The sequence below is a fragment of the Arctopsyche grandis genome, chromosome 9 (genome assembly GCF_051622035.1).
Source record: "Arctopsyche grandis isolate Sample6627 chromosome 9, ASM5162203v2, whole genome shotgun sequence".
In the NCBI taxonomy this organism is placed as follows: domain Eukaryota; kingdom Metazoa; phylum Arthropoda; class Insecta; order Trichoptera; family Hydropsychidae; genus Arctopsyche; species Arctopsyche grandis.
In genome coordinates, this window is record NC_135363.1 from 433904 (window position 1) to 453904 (window position 20001).

Sequence of the window (20001 nt, forward strand, 5' to 3'; positions counted from 1 at the left end):
TCGGTGACGGTTAGATTAGGTTGGGTTAAGTTTGGTGCGGTAAGCGAGTTTCAAGTATATTTTTGCAATGTCGAATTCTTTGATTTCTGTGATGGTTAGGTTAGGTTGGTTTAGGTTTGGTGAGGTAAGCGAGTTTTGTGTATATTTTTGCAATGTCAAATTCTTTGATTTCGGTGATGGTAAGGTTTGGTTGGGTTAGGTTTGGTGAGGTAAGCGAGTTTCGTGTATATTTTTGCAATGTCGAATTCTTTGATTTCGGTGATAGTTAGGCTAGGTTGGGTTCGGTTTCGTGAGATTAGCAAGTTTTGTGAATATCGAAAATTCTTTAATTCTTTGATTTCAGTGTTGGATAGGTTAGGTTTAGTTAAGTTCGGTGAGGTTTGCGAGTTTTGTGTATATTTTTGCAATGTCGAATTCTTTTATTTCGGTGATTGTTAGGCTAGGTTGGGTTAGGTTTGCTGAGGTTAGCGAGTTTTGTGTATATTTTTGCACTGTCGAATTCTTTGATTTCGGTGAAAGTGAGGCTAGGTTGGGATAGGTTTGGTAATGTAAGCAAGTTTTGTGTATATTTTTGCATTGTCGAATTCTTTGATTTCTGTGATGGTTAGGTTGGGTTGGGTCACGTTTGGTGAGGTTAGCGAGTTTCGTGTATATTTTTGCAATGTCGAATTCTTTGATATCGGTGACGGTTAGGTTGGGTTGGGTTAGGTTTGGTGAGGTAAGCGAGTTTTGTGTAAATCTTAAAATATCGAATTCATTGATTTCGGTGATGGTTAGGTTAGGTTGGGTTAGGTTCGGTGAGGTTAGCGATTTTTTTGTATATTATTGCAATGTCGAATTCTTTAATTTCGGTGATAGTAAGGCTAGGTTTGGTAAGGTTTGGTGAGGTTAGCGAGTTTTGTGTATATTATTGCATTGTCGAATTCTTTGATTTCGGTGATAGTTAGGCTAGGTTGGGATAGGTTTTGTGATGTAACCGAGTTTTTTTGTAAATCTAACAATCTCGAATTCTTCGATTTCGGTGACGGTTAGATTAGGTTGGGTTAAGTTTGGTGCGGTAAGCGAGTTTCAAGTATATTTTTGCAATGTCGAATTCTTTGATTTCGGTGATGGTTAGGTTAGGTTGGGTTAGGTTTGGTGAGGTGAACGAGTTTTGTGAAAATCCAAAAATCTCGAATTCTTTGATTTCGGTGACGGTTAGGTTGGGTTGGGTTAGGTTTGGTGAGGTTAGCGAGTTTTGTGTAACTCTTTAAATCTCGAATTCCTTGATTTCGATGACGGTGGGGTTAGGTTGGATTAGGTTTGGTGAGGTTAGCGAGTTTCGTGTATATTTTTGCAATGTCGAATTCTTTGATTTCGGTGATAGTTAGGCTAGGTTGGGTTAGGTTTTGTGAGATTAGCAAGTTTTGTGAAAATTTAAAAATCCCAAATTCTTTGATTTTGGTGTTGGATAGGTTAGGTTGGGTTAGGTATAGTGAGGTAAGCACTTTTTGTGGATTTTTTGGCAATGTCAAATTTTTTGATTTCGGTGATGGTTAGGTTAGGTAGGATTAGGTATGGTGAGGTCAGCACGTTTTGTGGATATTTTGGCAATGTCGAATTCTGCGATTTCGGTGATGGTTAGTTTAGGTTGGGTTAGGTTTTGTGGGGTAAGACCGTTTTGTGGATATTTTGGCAATCTCGAATTCTTTGATTTCGGTGATGGTTAGGTTAGGTTGGGTTAGGTTTTTTGGGGTAAGATCGTTTTGTTGATATTTTGGCAATGTCGATTTCTTTGATTTTGGTGATGGTTAGGTTAGGTTGGGTTTGGTATGGTGAGGAAAGCACGTTCTTTGGATATTTTAGCAATGTCGAATTCTTTGATTTCAGTGATGGTTTGGTTAGGTTGGGTTAGGTATGGTGAGGAAAGTACGTTTTGTGGAAATTTTGGCAATGTCGAATTTTTTGATTTCGGTGATGGTTAGGTTAGGTTGGGTTAGGTTTGGTGAGGAAAGCACGTTTTGTGGAAATTTTGGCAATGTCAATTTCTTTAATTTCGGTGATGGTTAGGTTAGGTTGGGTTAGGTATGGTATGGTAAGCACGTTTTGTGGATATTTTGGCAATGTCGAATTCTTTGATTTCGGTGATGGTAAGGTTAGGTTGGGTTAGTTATGGTGAGGTAAGTACGTTTTGTGGATGTTTTGGCAATGTCGAATTCTTTGATTTCGGTGATGGTTAGGTTAGATTGGGTTAGGTATGGTGAGGAAAGCACGTTTTGTGGATATTTTGGCAATGTCGAATTTTTAGATTTCGGTGATGGTTAGGTGAGGTTGGGTTAGGTATGGTGAGGAAAGCACGTATTGTGGATATTTTGGTAATGTCGAATTCTTTGATTTCGGTGATGGTTAGGTTCGGTTGGGTTAGGTTTGGTGAGGTAAGCACGTTTTGTGTATATTTTTGCAATGTCGAATTCATTGATTTCGGTGATGGTTAGGTTAGTATGGGTTAGGTTTCGTGAATTGGAGTGGCGCGCGGACAATGGGAGCGAGTGGACGTGTTTGTGCGCGCTCTCGGCCGATCACCGACGCCGGCAGTCTACACAGTCCAGAACCGCCACTAGAAGCCAGGAGTCGCAACTAGGAGTCAGGAGGGGCCATTGGAACTTCACTGCGTCTGTGCCAGTACTATCAGACGTATCTGAAGGAGCGACATCTATTGTCACAAATAAAAATCCTTACCCCAAAAATCGTAAAAAATAAACGTCACCGGGAACGAACCGCTGACATACATAGTTCGCTTTATGAACAGCTGACATACATGCGCGTGACTATTCGCCCCCATGCGCGAGAGACGTAACATTATTACATGCACAGCTGATTCTTAGACCAGTTGACCACAACAAACGATACATCGTGGATTATCTGCTGATATGAATGACAATGGGCAACGAATAGCCACAGCAACAAATTATGGATCCAATAAACAGAATAAAAGTGGAAATGGACATGTCAAAAACACGAAGATAAATATTAAAACCAAAATTAGCCTAGTAGACAGATTCGTGACAAGCCTAGCCGAGGAAGAGCAGAAAAAGAAAAAAACCAACAAAACTCCATCTTAAGTTTCCTCCTCCAGCACGGCGACAGAGACGACAGAGAAAAACAATCAGACCGAGACCGAAGAGTGGGAGACCCAACGGCAACAGCAGCGGAAGCAAAAGTGGAAGCCCCAGAAGCCGCTACAGAAGCAACAGGAACAGGAGCAAGCGCAACAGGAAGAATAACAGCAGCAGCGCCCACAGCCGTATTCACAGCCGCAGACGCAGCAGCAACGACAACAACAAAACAAGGTCCAGCAGGAAAAACCCAAACTGACTATACCGCTCCCAAAAACCGAAACGATAACACTGAAGCGAAACGAAAATAATAACAACACGTACGCGGATATTCTCAAAAAAATAAGAACCACCGTAGACATCGCTGAAACTGGATGCCAGGTGGACCGCATCAGAAAAACCCGGAACGGAATGATCCTAATGGAGCTGGAAAGGAACGGCGGCAACCCCACAACGCTAGCAGACGCCATTAAAACAGCACTTGGTGACGACACAACGGTCAGGAGATTGACGACGATGGTGAAGATAGAGGTGCGGGACCTGGATGAAGGAGAAGATGTGATGGACGCCCTTAAATCAGTACTGGGACCGCTTACATTCGAGGAGGCTGAAGTGGTCAGCCTATTCAACATTTACAACGGAACAAGAGTTGCAGTTGTAAAGATGGCAAGTGACAAAGCACATACAATCCTAAAAAAAGGTAAGCTTCGCGTAGGATGGGTAAACTGCCGCGTACGACAGCACATAGAAGCGGTCCGCTGTTACAAGTGCCAGGAGTACGGACACTTGGCAGTCACCTGCAGCGGAAGCGACAGGTCCCAACTGTGTCGCCGATTTGGTAAAGGAGGCCACATAGCGGCCAAATGCGAGAACAGTCTGTGCTGCATTGTCTGCAAAGACCGCGGCACGGACACACAGCACATGGCAGGGACACCCAAGTGTCCTGCATACAAAGCCGAACTGGAGAGACAGAGGAAGGGGAAGACACAAACATAATGGCTGCAAATGGAAAAATATGAGTCCTCCAGGTAACCCTTAACCATTGCAGGGCTGCGTAAGGACCTCCTCCTGTAGACCATCTATGAGAAAAAAATTGACATCACAATAATAAGCTAACAACATCGCCCATTAAATGGAGATTGGTTTGCCGACACAACCCAGCGCTCGGCGATCTACATCTCACGTGGAAGCGGGTTAATCACAGAGGCAGGAACACCACAGGCAGGTGCAGTCTGGGTTCGGGTGCGGGGCGTGCGGTTCTACAGCTGTTACTGTAGAACCGCCCGCCCCGAACGCCTCGGACTCGAACTTCGTACTGTTTTTGCAGGAATTGGAGGCGAGCTTCAGCAGGAGCACAGGACGAGTGGTCGTTGCCGGAGACTTCAATGCAAAGTCTACAGAGTGGGAATCACCGATGAGCGCGGTCGTCTACTAGCTGACACAATGGCCAGACTAAACCTGCATGTCCTGAACACCGGAAGTGCAAATACCTTCGTCAGAGGAAGCACTGGCTCCATAGTCGACGTCGCTTTCGCGGACGAGGACACCATTGGCCGCATTACCAACTGGGAGGTGCTCAGCGACACCACACTAAGCGACCACCAATACATCTCATACGAGCTAAGAGACACAAGAACGACCGATTCGATCCCGCATAAGAACGAACCGATAAGGTGGGCCGTCGGCAAGCTAGACACTAAAACGTGCGAAGAGACGCTCAAGTTCGAGTGTGGCCGTATTTGCCAAATTCCCTTCTTAAACAGAGATGGAAATTTGGAAACGATAGTTTCACACCTTTTCCCTACACACAACGAGACGACACCACAAGCGTGGATCATAGAGCCCGAAGACATCCCAGAGTTTTCACTGGGTGAACTATACTCGGCAACAAAACGGCTGTCCACTGACAAATCACCTGGACCTGACGGAATACCGACCGAAATTCTCCGCATATCTGCTAAAGTCTGCCCGGAAACATTGCTGCGGACAGTCAACAGTTGCCTCAAGAGCGGAGAATTCCCAAAAATATGGAAAAGGCAGAAACTCGTGCTCATACCTAAGGGCAACAAACCACCGGAGGAGCCGTCGTCATACCGGCCACTGTGTATGTTGGACGGATTGGGCAAACTTCCCGAGCGCCTCATATTACAGAGAGTAGCGAAGACGACGGAGACGGAAGGCGGGTTATGTTCGCAGCAATACGGGTTCAGACCCGGTCGGTCCACGGTAGACGCAATAGCCGAGGTCATAAAGACAATAAAAGACGCGTATAGTGGAACATTAAAAACGAGTAGTCACTGTATAATGGTGACACTGGACGTTAAAAATGCATTCAATTCTGCCAGATGGGGTAAAATAATGTCGGCTCTATCGGAGCTCGGTGGAATACCGGACTACCTTGTAAGAATAATAGGAAGTTACCTGTCGGAGAGGGTTCTGATCACAAGACTGGCAGAACGCAAAATCTCCTCTGGTGTTCCACAGGGCTCTGTCATGGGACCAACATTATGGAACATAATGTACGACTCACTTCTTAAGTTAAGACTTCCAGGAGGAGCGAAGCTGGTGGGTTTTGCAGACGACGTAGCTATCATTGTTGTGGCTAGGACAATAACGGACCTCGAGACCGCCACGAACGACACTCTCGACCTGGTGAACGACTGGATGACGGAAGCCGGACTACAGCTTGCACCACAAAAAACCGAGGCGGTTTTTTTCACCAGAAAATGAAAAATTGAACCCCCGAAAATCACCATTTCGGGATACGACGTGAGACTAAAAAGGTATTTGACTTATCTTGGAATAATTCTAGATGACAAATTAACCTTTAAGAAACAAGCTGAGCGTGCCGCCGAAAAAGCGGCATGCTCAAGACCTGTCAACAACATCGGACGACTAATGCCCAACATCGGAGGGCCCAAACCATACCGAAGAAAACTACTCAACAGCGTAGTGCACTCGGTGATCCTATACGGTGCACCAATATGGGCGCCCAGCATGGCAGTGGAGAGAACCAGAAAATACCTCGCAAGGGTACAACGCAGGGGCGTACTGAGAATCGTATCGGCATATACAACAGTATCGGAGTACGCAGTACTGGTTATTGCTGGAGTACCACCCATCGACCTACTGGCACATGAAAGAAAGAAGGTATACGAGGGAAGAAAGGAGGGAACGAAAAAAGTAAGAGCGACGGCACGGGCGGAGCTCATGACGGAATGGCAGGTCCGCTGGGACGGCTCAGACAAAGGTAGATGGACACATCGACTGATCCCATCAATCACAGCCTGGACAAGGAGGAAAAGCGCACAACCGGACTATCACACAACCCAGCTACTAATCAGCCATGGGTGTTTCGGGGCATTCCTCAACCGCATCGGAAAGGAAACGACAGCAGGATGTCACCACTGTGAATCAATCAGAGACGACGCGGAGCATACACTCCTCGTATGCCCTGCATGGGAATCTGAAAGAGCCACACTCGAAGAAAGCACCCCGGTCAACACAGAAGACATAGCACAGAACATCACTAAAGACGTAGCCTCTTGGGACGCATTCGCAGAGTTCGCACGGAGCGTCATGAAGCAGAAGGAGGAGGCCGAACGGCTAAGGAAAGCGGAAAGACTTATAGAAGGAAATGAACAGATGTCAATCCATAGATATAGATATACTATTACCAGCCTATCATTAATACTGTATATGAATGTTTTTCAGGAAACAGAAACCAAGCGGGCCAACTAGACGCACCGGAAAGGAGGGATCCACACAAAAAGGAGAAGCCAATAAGGACGAAATCAGCCCCTGCGGAAGCAATCCACCGACGAGTGGGGTTCCCAAAGGGGTGAGGTGAGTCGGGGGAGTTTTTTAGTCAGTAAAAATCTGACACTTCCCTCTAGTGCGGACTAGAGGGAGTCTTATATAAGATTTTCTCCTCCCACGCATAGAAAAAAAAAAAAAAAAAAAAAAAGGTTTGGTGAGGTTAGCGAGTTTTGTGTAAATCTTACAATCTAGAATTCTTTGATTTCGGTGATGGTTAGGTTAGGTTGGGTGAGGTTTGGTGAGGTTAGCGAGTTTTGTGTATATCCTACAATCTCGAATTCTTTGATTCCGTTGTTGGATAGGTTAGTTTGGGTTAGGTTTGGTGAGGTAAGCACGTTTTGCGAATATTTTTGCAATCTCGAATTCTTTGATTTCGGTGATGGTTAGGTTAAGGTTGGGTTAGGTTTGTTGAGGTAAGCGAGTTTTGTGTAAATCTTACAATCTCGAATTTTTTGATTTCAATCTCGAACTCTTTGATTTCGGTGATGATTAGGTTAGGTTTGGTTAGGTTTGGTAAGGTTAGCAAGTTTTCTGTAAATCTTACTATCTCGAATTCTTTGATTTCGGTGATGGTTAGGTTTGGTGAGGTTAGCACGTTTTGTGTATATTTAAGCAATGTCGAATTCTTTGATTTCGGTGATGGTAAGGTAAGGTTGGGTTAGGTTTGGTAAGGTTAGCGAGTTTTCTGTAAATCTTACTATCTCAAATTCTTTGATTCCGTTGTTGGTTAGGTTAGGTTGGGTTAGGTTTGGTGAGGTAAGAACGTTTTGTGTATATTTTTGCAATGTCGAATTTTTCGATTTCGGTGATAGTTGGGTTAGGTTGGGTTAGGTTTCGTGAGGTTAGCGAGTTTTGTGTAAAACTTACAATCCTTACAACTTACAATCTCTTTTGTGTAAAACTTCAAGTTGGTTAGGTTAGATTGGGTAAGGTTTGCTGAGGTATACGAGTTTTGTGAATAACTTACAATGTCGAATTCTTTGATTTCGGTGATGGATAGGTTAGGTTGGGTTAGGTTTGGTGAGGTTAGCGAGTTTTTTGTATATTTTTGCAATGTCGAATACTTTGATTTCGGTGATAGTTGGGTTAGGTTGGGTTAGGTTTCCTGAGGTTAGCGAGTTTTTTGTATATTTTTGCAATGTCGAAATCTTTGATTACGATGATAGTTGGGTTAGGTTGAGTTAGGTTTGGTGAAGTTAGCGAGTTTTGTGTAAATCTTACAATCTCGAATTCTTTGATTTCGGTGATGGTTAGGTTAGGTTGGGTTAGGTTTGGTGAGGTTAGCACGTTTTTTGTATATTTTTGCAATGTCGATTTCTTTGATTTCGGTGATGGTTAGGTAAGGTTGGCTTAGATTTGGTGAGGTTGGCGAGTTTTATGTTAATCTTACAATCTCGAAATCTTTGATTTCGGTGATGGTTAGGTTAGGTTAGGTTGGGTTAAGTTTGGTGAGGTTAGCGAGTTTTGTAAATAACTTACAATCTCGAATTCTTTGATTTCGGAAATGGGCACCTCTTTAACAAACTTCGATCCAAGTTTTGTTAGATCAGGTATTAGAGTTAAACTAGATAAAGTAATAGACGTGGCAAATCTTTTGAAAAAACATTATGGTGAGGACTGGAATACTAAAGTCTTAGAATACTAGTACTATGTTGATGTTGAGGAATTCAGCAAAAATTAAAATATGGCAATAAATTATGATGATCATAATCGGGTACATTGTCAAGCAATGGAAGAAAACGATTGCCGAGTATATGTAATGAGATAATCGATTTGATTAAATTTAATTTTCTATTATTTTACTTTTTGTTATTCATCGTTCGATTTTTTTTTCCTTCATGAATATATCTTGTTCGTCGTTCCTAGCATATTTTATTTAAAAAATATATTTACAGTTTTTCGTTCCTAACACATTTATAAAAATATATAATTTAAATGCTACAATTTTTATCGTTATTTTTTAAATAAAAATATTTTAATGTTTTTTTGTGCCAAATTTAGTTTTAAGTTTTCGATTTTCGAAAAAAAAGCTCGTAATTTTTTTATATCATGTTCCTAACATTTTCTTAAAAAAATACGTATTTTACGTGTTTTTCATTCCAAATATATTTTTTAACAAAAAACATAATTTTAAATTTTTGTTTATATTTTTTTACTTTTTCTAAATAAGAATTTCTAAAAAAATATTTAAAAATGAAAGTTTTTTTCTTAACCATACTGTATATGAATGTAAAGTTTACTTAAAAATTCATCATTTTTCGTTCCAAAGACCGGTAAAACGACAACTCAGGAACAGACACCGGCAAAATTATTTTCAAGTCTTAATATTTTATTTAATCTCAAAAATTTTCCAAAAAATTGAATTGCAAAATAATTTTAAATCGTATATCTTTCATTAAAATAAAACTTTGTAAATGAAATCCACTAAATAAAGTTGTGGCAGAAAAAGTGCGTTTACCAACAAATGAGTGAAACGCTTTTACCGGGTTTTGGAACTAGACGACTCAATATGTACAGTCAAGGCCGATAAGAGGGGGGGGGAGGGTATGTAAATAACCTGGGCCCGGCTGTCGTAGGGGGCCCGAGGCCCCCGCAAATAATACGTACATTTTTAGCAAAAGTATAAAATCAATATTTGGACTTTATACTCTTAGGGTTTTTTGAACACTAAACAAAATGTTATAACTGTTTTCGAAAAACGGATTTTACCTACTTATGGAGGAGAACGAGAACGAGAACGAAAACGTACAACGGGTGAGTAATATGAGACATGTGAAAACCGCATATTTTAGTACATTCTAAATGTAACGAATGTTACATTTAGTAACATTCGTTACCAACTTGAGGCATAAGCACGCTGACTAGATTTGAGGATGTTGCGGCTTGATGCTCCCGGGGCCGGGGCCCCAAGAGACAATTTTTGCCATGAAAATCTCGAATACGGAATATTTGGCACTCGAGTTCTTGTTAGTATGATAGTAATCGTTAGTGTGATGGATTTTTCGACTGCCAGAAATTTTAGTGACTTTTGGACGAGCGTTTTGTGAGCAACAAAAAACAAGAAGCTTAAAATAATTTAAAAGGTCAAAATAAAACAATGAAAAAATAATGAAAAATTGTTTTAAAAAAAAAACTACTAAAAATCACTATCAGTGTCATTGACACTCATTAAATATCAAGAAAATAAAAATAATTATAAAGGTCAAAATAAAATAATGAAATATTGTTTTAAAAAAAAATACTACTTTCGGTTTACGAATTCTGACCAAAACCCTACCAGCTCTAAGTTAGTACATAAAGGATAGAAATATATCAATTTTCAGCTTAATACGTTCAGGGGTGCGGACAGAGTAGTGGGCACAACATTTTCGACCTTTCTAAGAGAAAAAAATCCCACTTCCGGTTTATAAAATAAAATAATTTTTTTTTATTTTCATCAAATTGATACAAGAATTATACTTGAATTTTTTTGTGACGATTACACATGTTTAAGGGGTCGAAAAAAATAGTGGAAGAAAAATCGAACAAGAGTAAACTGCTACTTCCGGTTGACGGATGCTAACTAAATTTTATAATTAACTTGGTATTAAACTTAAACTTCTAGATATGAAATTTCAGTTCAATAAACCGAAAGGTTTCTGAAAAAAACATAAAAAACTTCGATTCTCTAGAGTAAAAGTACTGCTTCCGGTTCAGATAGAAATATTTAAAGAATATGAAGTTATAAAAATTATTATTTGTATTATATTTAAAAAAAATTCAGTCCGATTCAGTTAGTGGTTTGGGAGATAATTGAATTCAAAAACTTAAAAAAAGAGGACACCTATAAGGCGAGGTACCATTTCCGGTCAACTAAAAAATTTGAAAAAAATTTACGTCGTGTCGATAAGAATTTCAGTAACCGATACTAAGTTTCAGTTCGATAGGACTAACGGTGTTAAAAATATCCCCAAAATACACACCCACACAGACACATGTGTATTTTAGGGTTATTTTTAACACCGTTAGTCCTATCGAACTGAAACTTAGTATCGTTAAAAAATGAAATTCTTATCGACACGTCGTTATTTTTTTTCAAATTTTTTAGTTGACCGGAAATGGTACCTCCCCTTATAGGTGTCCTCTTTTTTTTAAGTTTTTGAATTCAATTATCTCCCAAACCACTAACTGAAACAGACTGAATTTTTTTTTAAATATAATACAAATAATAATTTTTATAACCTCATATTCTTTAAATATTTCTATCTGAACCGGAAGCAGTACTTTTACTCTAGAGAATCGAGGTTTTTTATGTTTTTCTCAGAAACCTTTTGGTTTATTGAACTGAAATTTCGTATCTAAAAGTTTAAGCTTAATACCAAGTTATATGTAAAATTTAGTAAGTATTTGTCAACCGGAAGTGGCAGTTTACTCTTGTTCGATTTTTCTTCCACTATTTTTTTCGACCCCTTAAACATGTGTGTTCGTCACAAAAAAATTCGAGTATAATTCTTCTAGTAATGTGATGAAAATAAAAAAAAGTTATTAAATTTTATAAACCGGAAGTGGGATTTTATTCACTTAGAAAGGTTGAAAATGTTGTGCCCACTACTCTGTCCACACCCCTGAACGTATTAAGCTAAAAATTTATATTTCTATCCTTTATGTACTAACTTAGAGCTGGTAGGGTTTTGGTCAGAATTTGTTAACCGGAAGTAGTATTTTTTTTAAAAACAATATTTCATTATTTTATTTTGACCTTTTAAATTGTTTTAAGCTTCTTGATATTTATTGTGCATAATAAAAATAGTAATTTCAAGTAAAAATAAAAAAAAAATTACTTAATTTAATGAACCGGAAGTGGGACTTTTTTCCTCGTAGAAAGGTCAAAAATGTTGTGCCCACTACTCTATCCGCACCCCTGAACGTATTAAGCTGAAAATTTATATTTCTATCCTTTATGTACTAACTTAGAGCTGGTAGGGTTTTGGTCAGAATTCGTAAACCGAAAGTAGTATTTTTTTTTAAAACAATATTTCATTATTTTATTTTGACCTTAATAATAATTTTTATTTTCTTGATATTTAATGAGTGATTTTTAGTAATAATCACTGATAGTGATTTTTAGTAATAAAAAAAAATTTAAAAAAATCAGACAACCGGAAGTAGAACTTTTGTTTTGTGCAAGTTTCCATACATGTGCGCTCAATTTGTATCGCTATCATAGTCATCAGTTCAATATCGAATTTTGTTTTGTAACCTTATTATATTCCTCAAATACATAGATAAAGTCATGGGTTGGTCACACCCGAATTTTTTTTATCTAAACGTACTAACTCGGTAATTTCAATTTAAATGCTTCATATTAATTCATTTTTTTTCATTTTTTGTGTCGAAGGCATCGGGGACGCTGGGGGCGTCGGAGGCGTCGGCGGCGCCGGGGGTGAAGGCCCCGGGGTTCCGAAGGCATCGGGGGCGAAGGCGTCGGGGCGTCGGCGATGCACAAAACGTAATTCGTAATCACTTCGTAATTTGTAATTCGTAATTTCTAATTCGTGCATCAATTTCTTTCCGAAACCAGTCGATTCTGTTCCTGTTTTGTAGCCTATTCTTGCCCCCCCCCCCCTCTCTTCACGTTAAGTTTATGCAAGAATGTTGGCGTTATTTATCGATTTTTTTTACTTAGAATTTTTATAACGATTTTTTTTCTTTGGAGAGAAATTTAAACTATTTGGATTGCATTTGCAACTCGAATTGTACTTGACTCTGGATCTGCATACTTGCGAACTAATTAAGCGAAGGAGAGGAAAAAAAGTCAAAAGGTAATGGTCGGATTTAAAAAACGTTACGAGTGGGGTGGGTAAGTGTCAAAGTGTCAAAATATACAATGTTTCGGTTGGAAGAGTTTGAAAGATCAATTTGAGCAATTGAAGATGGCCAACGCGAACGATGGCAGTGGAAATGGAAATGAAAATTGCGAAATATCAATTTTCGGATATGTTAAAAATCGCACCAGCTTTTAAGTCAGCTCGGTGTGGAGATGAAGAGTCGAAGCTCGGTATCGCCATCGGAAATTTAAGTTTCAATGTACGAGTATGATTATTTAGCAATGATTGACAATATTCATAATTACAATCACTTTTCTTTCAGGTCCATCACCGAGACACCAACGTCGTCAAACGAGTAACTCATTTATATATTGTTTCTGCATTATTATCGATTCTTGGATATGTTAATAATCTCAATCGCTTATAAATTTCAGCTCAGAATGTGATTTCGAAACAAAAAGTGGAAGATCGATCATATTATACGGAACGTAAGTTGTAACTGCTTATATCTATTATACGAATGATTATTTATAGTAAATCACATATATTGTTATTAATCGAATTAATTTAAATTTCAGCTCTGATAGCGGTTCTGAAAACAAAAATCGGGGCCGGGCCATGCTATCTGAAATGTAAGTAGTAACTGCTTATATTATATATCGATGGTAGACAATTACAATTACAATTACAACCACTTTACTTTCAGATCCAATGGAGAGGCTGCGTCCTCAATAACTGAGTAAGTCACACCGATTAACATACACATGTATATTATTCCCATAATATTCTCAATTCTGAGCAGTAATTTCAGTTTCAGCTCAGATAGCTGGATAAATGGATAAATGGATTTCATCGTATGCTGATCTAACAAATTCAAATTGGATTGTTTCCAAGTCGATAAACGTTTTATCTTTGCAGGTTTCTTTCCTGTTCCTTTCATTTAAATATATAGATGTAGTGTTGGGATTGAACGAAAGGCTGATGTATGGGCTATGGCTGAGAAAGGGTATGTTACGACCGATTGTAGAGAGGGGATGGAAAAGTGGCAGAGGGCGCGAAAGGACCGCTATTTTACAGTTAGTAGAAGTTAACCTTCCACTGGGGGCGGTTGGTCGTTAAACCACCGCGTGGTGTCGTTTTAATAAACAACATGACTGAAAACGCACGTGTTTGATCTTCAATTCCACCGCCACATCCCATCGTGGTCCTGAATAGCGTCATCTATTCAGGAATTCCACCCACATACATAGATATACAATAACTACCAGATATGTTAGCGTCAGTTATACGTATTTGAAAGGGCTATCATAACTTTTATCCATCATAACTTTTACGATTCATCTCAATCCGTTGAGCGGCTTATGAGACAATTGAATCCAAAAACTTAAGAAAAGACCTAAAATTTAATACACATTATTTAAAATCTCCAGTTCGAATTTTCATGTTCATAAACGAAAATTAAACGAGTTAGCCTTGATTTAATGCATTTATTTGATTTAAGCAATGCATTTAGTATATAATATAATATTATAGATAAGAGTTAAAACCAGTGTCAACAATCCTTCTTCTATTTTCAATAGTCGGTTGTTTTTTTGTGCGGTTTTTCCGCTATCATTGAAATTATCTTGAAAAAAATACATTTTTCGGTTATTATTCAATTCTTATTAATTGCTTACTTTAGATTTTATTTCTCTTGAGTGCAAAATATGCATTTCGGATTTGAGTAGTTTGTCGAATTCTATTATCGATGATCTTATTTTTAATTTCCAAATGTGTTTTATCTGTGAGAAGATGATTATTTTAATATCGGATGAGTGGTTATTTCCATGCGGTTTTTCATTATTATTGTAAAAACATGTTTTTGTGTAGTACATATAATGCCACATCCGGGTAAATAATCAAGTGCTAATTACATGTAAGTTAATTTCAAAAAACTCCAAAAACTGTTTTTATTCTTGCAAAATATGTGAATATCGCTTTTACAATTTAATCATTGAAATTTCATAAATCAAAATCCAAATACCAATTCAGACACAACATCTTTGTTCAAATTATTCATTTTAGCCATCACTATTAAATATTTTTTTTTATTTAAGATAACGTTTATTACAAAATTGAGAGGGAATAAAAATAAATTCAATCTTCTCAATGATTATGAATAAATAAATAAATAAAATAACTTAACAATACTTTGTTTATTTTATTTACCATAAAAATAAAATAGTTGACTTGCACGTATTTTGATGTGCTTAAATATTTATTTTTATTTCAATTTTTACTCTCATTTTTTTATTAAATTTATATGTTTGTGTATGAAATTCTTATCCATGCACTATGAATGTACTTACTCTTTATTTATACCTATTTCACTACCAATAATTCGATATATTGGATAAATGGCAATTTAATTCCATTATTTTTTTTTATATTTGAAATATCGCAATTATTTTCATTTTTAATAATTTTATGCATTGGCAAAAAAAGTCGATCATACTATAATATAATAATTCGAGTCCGAATGGAATCATAGCAAAACGTCGGAGTCTGACTCCACAGCCCTGATCTTAACTAAAGTTCAATTATATACTCCCCGTATGTTGGTCACCTGTCATGGCATTTATGAGAAATAATTAACTGCAGTAAATAATTAATATACGTTTCAATGCAACGAAAGGGTTGAGATATCCTTATCTATCGAGATAAAACCGCAGAACGACAGTTCTCCACATCAGTTGCTGCTATTCTTTCCAATTGGTAAGTCGAACTTTATTTTGCTTAGCACTTATAGTTATATTGTCTTTTTATATAATTTTCAATCTTGTTTTCCAGGAGAAATCTAAGAGAAAATCAGAAACAAGATGTATCTAGTGAAGGCGAAGCCTGATTTTGCTGCAAAACGAGTGGAGTATTTGTATGAGTCCTTCCAACTAAATAAGAAATGCGACACCTTATTTGCAGTTCGAGGCCGAGAGTATCTTAATTCGAATCCAAAATTATTTAAAATGTAAATTGTTCTGCCAGTTGAATTATAATTTTTCATAATCGCAGGTTTCCTGCACACTTGATAGTTCTAATGGCGTGTAGCGAATTCTTTGGGACAAACGAAGGTCTAGTGGAGGGGATTATGTCACAATTTGACTACGAAGTTATCGATGCAATCCTAAAGTATTGTTACACTGGAGAAATAAGTTAGAGTTCATAAACATCAAAAGTAATCAATTATTTTCGTCTTCAAATGTAATAATCTGAAATATAATTTTAGATATAGACGAAAAGCACGTCGAAAAATTAATGGACCTAGCCAACCGACTGGAAGTGAAAATTCCAAAGCAATTTAAAACAGTCGATCTCTCAAACTGTCTGGAAGTTTTGAAATCAACAGGAGATTCCGAATTACTAAAAAAGGCAATGGATTTGACTCTGGAAAACTTCGAGACGGTGAGTGTTGATTATATAAAAAAATATGTCACTTAAATATTTTTCAATTCCACTTCTGTTTCAGCTGCACAAAACTCAAGGTTTTCTCAATCTGCCGCTCTTCAACTTGATGGAAATCTTGAAATCGAATGATTTGTTCGTGCATTCCGAAGAAAGCGTATTCAAAGCTGTGAAATTGTGGGTAAATCATGATGATGCAAACCATAAAAGTAACTTGGCACAGCTGATGAAATCTGTGAGGTTATCCCTACTCTCGTTGGAGGTATTTCAAATTAAATGAATGTTTCAGTTTAGTGATAAAAATCATTCGAATAATGTGTTATATTTTCAGTTTATCGTCTATGAAGTAATGACGTTCTGTAATTTGTGTGCAGAGTGTATGACCACTATTAGACAAGAAATTATAAACAAGAATGATAAATCTTTCGTCCCAAGAGAGACCCCTCGTAGAAAAATAAAAGGATATAAAATGGCACTGGTTGGGGGGAATGATTTAGAAGTGAGTTTTGTATCACAAGTATAATATTTTGATTGGATTGTAAATTAATTATTTTATTGCATAACGTGTTTTCAGATGGCAAACACCATCGATATATTTGATGGACTAAAGAACAGTTGGACTCTATCCAAAAATATTGGAATAAATAAAATATGGTTTGCGTCTGTCCTCGTGGGAGATTGGATAGTTATCATCGGCGGATATAATTCTTCAGATGAATCAATGACTTCAGTAACGTTTTCCGGTGTTGCGAAGTAGCTGCTTAGAGAAATCGGAATATAACCGGAATTTATTTGTTTTCAGGTGGAATACATCGATTTGAAAAGCGGCGAGAAAAAGCCATTGAAGCCATTAAATCAAGCTCGTTATGACTTCTCAGCAGTGACACTTCGGCGCGGTTCGTCCACGGATGTTTACGCCATTGGTGGTGACTATTTATCTTCAGTGGAAAGGTGATTAAATTGCAATCATTTCATCAGATCGATTGAAAGAGAAGTTGACGATTATTGATTTCGATTAGGTGGAGCAGCAACACTGGGGATTGGGAGATCATCGCTCCATTGTTGCTAGCAGTTAGTCATCATAGTGCTTCTGTCATCGCCGATAAAATATACATAACAGGTGGGTTTACAATGGAAAATGGAAAATGGATATCCACGAATAAAGTGCAGATGTATTCAGTGGAGACCAATTCTTGGACTTACCGCTTTCAGATGATTCAGAGAAGACATTATCATTCGGTGAACATCAATTAACTTTATTCACAACAATCGCAAATAATATACAACTCTCCAAAATAAAATGAACTAAATTTTGATTTCACCATTTTAGAGCGTCGCATTCAAAGGAAAACTTTACGTCGCTGGTGGATATGATTGGCAAACTTCTTCTATTTTAGACAGTGTGGAGCATTACGATCCGAATGCAAATGTGTGGACTGCATTCACCAAACTACCGCAAGCTGCATACGTAATTAGTCTCGGCTGTTTCCAAAATAAACTGTTTAGCATGGGTGAGTTTTTTTACAACTTATTTTGGATTTATGGGTCTCGAATGTAGAATTAATTTATTGTTTTGATTTTCAGGTGGATATACAAGTGATGTTTGGGAATACGACGAGACGAACAAATCTTGGAAAGCTTCAACAAGTCTGAGCAGAACGAGAGGATTTGCAGTTGCACATGTCATTCCATATGATTCGATTATTTGATCGACTGCAGTTTTTTTGTATTATTTGAAAAAAATGTATCATGAAATAATCATTAAATGTACTTTTTGAATTTTTAATTTATCCAAATGTTTGAATAAATACATAATATGCAACAACTTCTCAAAATATATTTTATTTTTCCGTCAATATTTAATGTTCATGAATAATTAATACTATCTAAATGAACTGAAAAATCAGAGAATGGCCAAAATTAAAAACGTATACATACATATTTTATACATAAAAATGAATTCAATTCAATTCAATCCAGAAATGTTATATTTCATTTCTAATAATTTTTCTTGTTTAAATAATACGACTTTAAATTCGTGAAATTAATTCGAAATTCAAAATAAATTTTGTATATTTCTTTAAATTTATTTCAAACGGTAGCTCTCAAATATTTTTCACACTTTTCGTCGATTAAATAATACTTTTCCATTATTCATTAAGTGATTCTCAAACTTTTCATAATTATAACTTTTATTTAAAAATGAAGATGAATTTCATATATGTTTTTGCAATTTGCTGCATTCCAACGGCTCTCAAATGATTTTACGAAGGTTTCTCAAATACTTTTGCACTTTTATTCTGTTATATCGTGGTTTTTATCGAATTGTGAAATTTGTTAACTTTTATGAGAAATAATCAATATGTTAATGTCAGTGGCTCTGAAACTTTTATTTTATTAATATGTTTTTATCCTAAAGTTAATTTCCAAATAACGTAACTTCACAAATTCAAATGATTTCACAGATTTCCATTCGTTTATTAAATTCCAGTTATTCTCAAACGGTTTGTAGTACCAGAGATTCTCTGATAAAAAATTTTGATGAATACAAATTTTTGTGTTTATAATGATATTCGACTGATTTTAAGATGGTTTTTCACACTTTTATTAAGTTTAATAGTATTTTATGGGATAATTTTATTCATCTATGTTTTCAGTAATTGTCAACCATTTCAAGAAACGTTTCTCAATTATTTACATATTTTTTATTTTTTTATTTTCGTAATTATTTATTCAAAGTAATCAAAATATTTCCTTTAATTGTCTTTATACCAGCGCTTCTGAAATGTAATAGTGTATTTTTTCACATACAAATTTGAATTATTTGGATTTTCACTTATATATATATATATATATATATATATATATATATATATATATATATATATATATATATATATATATATACAGTGGCGGACTGGGACTGAAATCAGTGCATGCCAGTAGTCAAAGGGGGGCCCCCCAGGGTTAAAAAAATTTGTCCCCCCCCCCCCCCATATAACAAAATTTTCTTCTTTCCACCACGTCAGGGACGTCATTTCAGCTTTTTCTTGGGGGGGGCAGGCAAAGATTGGTCAAATTGAATTTTTTTTCAAAAAATCTTTTTTATATCGGAATAAAAATGGAAAATATTCTTTGAATACACCTAATTGAGTTATAAAATATGAAAAAAATAAGCTTATTTTTGAAAAAGTAATTATAAAAAAATATTATGTAAAGAGAAAAAAGCGCCGCAGGCGAAAATTTTTTTCCACAAATCTTCACATGGTCAACATTAATCGACCATCAAACTGAGTCATCAAAAAACTATCAATTAACTTAATTTCTACCAACTGTCTTTTCACTTTATCTATGTACATGTGCGTAATAACAATAGATAAAGTTTTGTTTTGTTTCTCTTCAAAGCACATAGCAGCGATTATTTTATTAGTTACCCAAAAGTAACATACATAAGAAATAAACGTAGCATTCATAGATCCGTAGTATCTCATTAATCATTAAATTCATAATATTTTCTAAATTCACACTATTCCTTAGTTTAGAGGGGCGAGTGCCCCCCTATGGCCACCCCAAATTACGTCCCTGAAAAAAAATGCATAATATTTTCAATGAATGTTAACCGAAAATCGGGATTTTGGGGAGGGGGCCCCTATCCTATATTTCTATTTACATGGATGTGTCTAAATTAGGAATAGATTTTATATTCGGAAACTGTTTAAAATTGTGTATTTAAATCTTACTATATCATCGAAGTATAATCAAATGTTATTTTGAAAGTATGAAGTAAATTTAAATCGCTGGTTGATGATGAATCGTCCTATCAAAATTGTTTTATGCAATTA

At 36.7% G+C, this 20001-nt stretch overlaps 2 protein-coding genes across 2 annotated transcripts in view; both read left to right on the plus strand.

Moving 5' to 3' along the window:
* Nucleotides 1-20001, plus strand: part of LOC143916841 (uncharacterized) — a 504240-nt gene that overhangs the window by 131021 nt on the left and 353218 nt on the right. The gene's annotated exons all lie outside the window — the stretch shown is intronic.
* Nucleotides 15449-17990, plus strand: LOC143916878 (kelch-like protein 23). The gene is made up of 10 exons (XM_077438139.1): nucleotides 15449-15475; nucleotides 15551-15909; nucleotides 15984-16159; nucleotides 16224-16421; nucleotides 16491-16658; nucleotides 16734-16889; nucleotides 16962-17110; nucleotides 17179-17398; nucleotides 17490-17670; nucleotides 17744-17990. The coding sequence occupies exons 2-10, from the start codon at nucleotides 15795-15797 to the stop codon at nucleotides 17866-17868; spliced, it is 1488 nt and encodes a 495-aa protein (XP_077294265.1). The 5' UTR covers nucleotides 15449-15475; nucleotides 15551-15794; the 3' UTR covers nucleotides 17869-17990.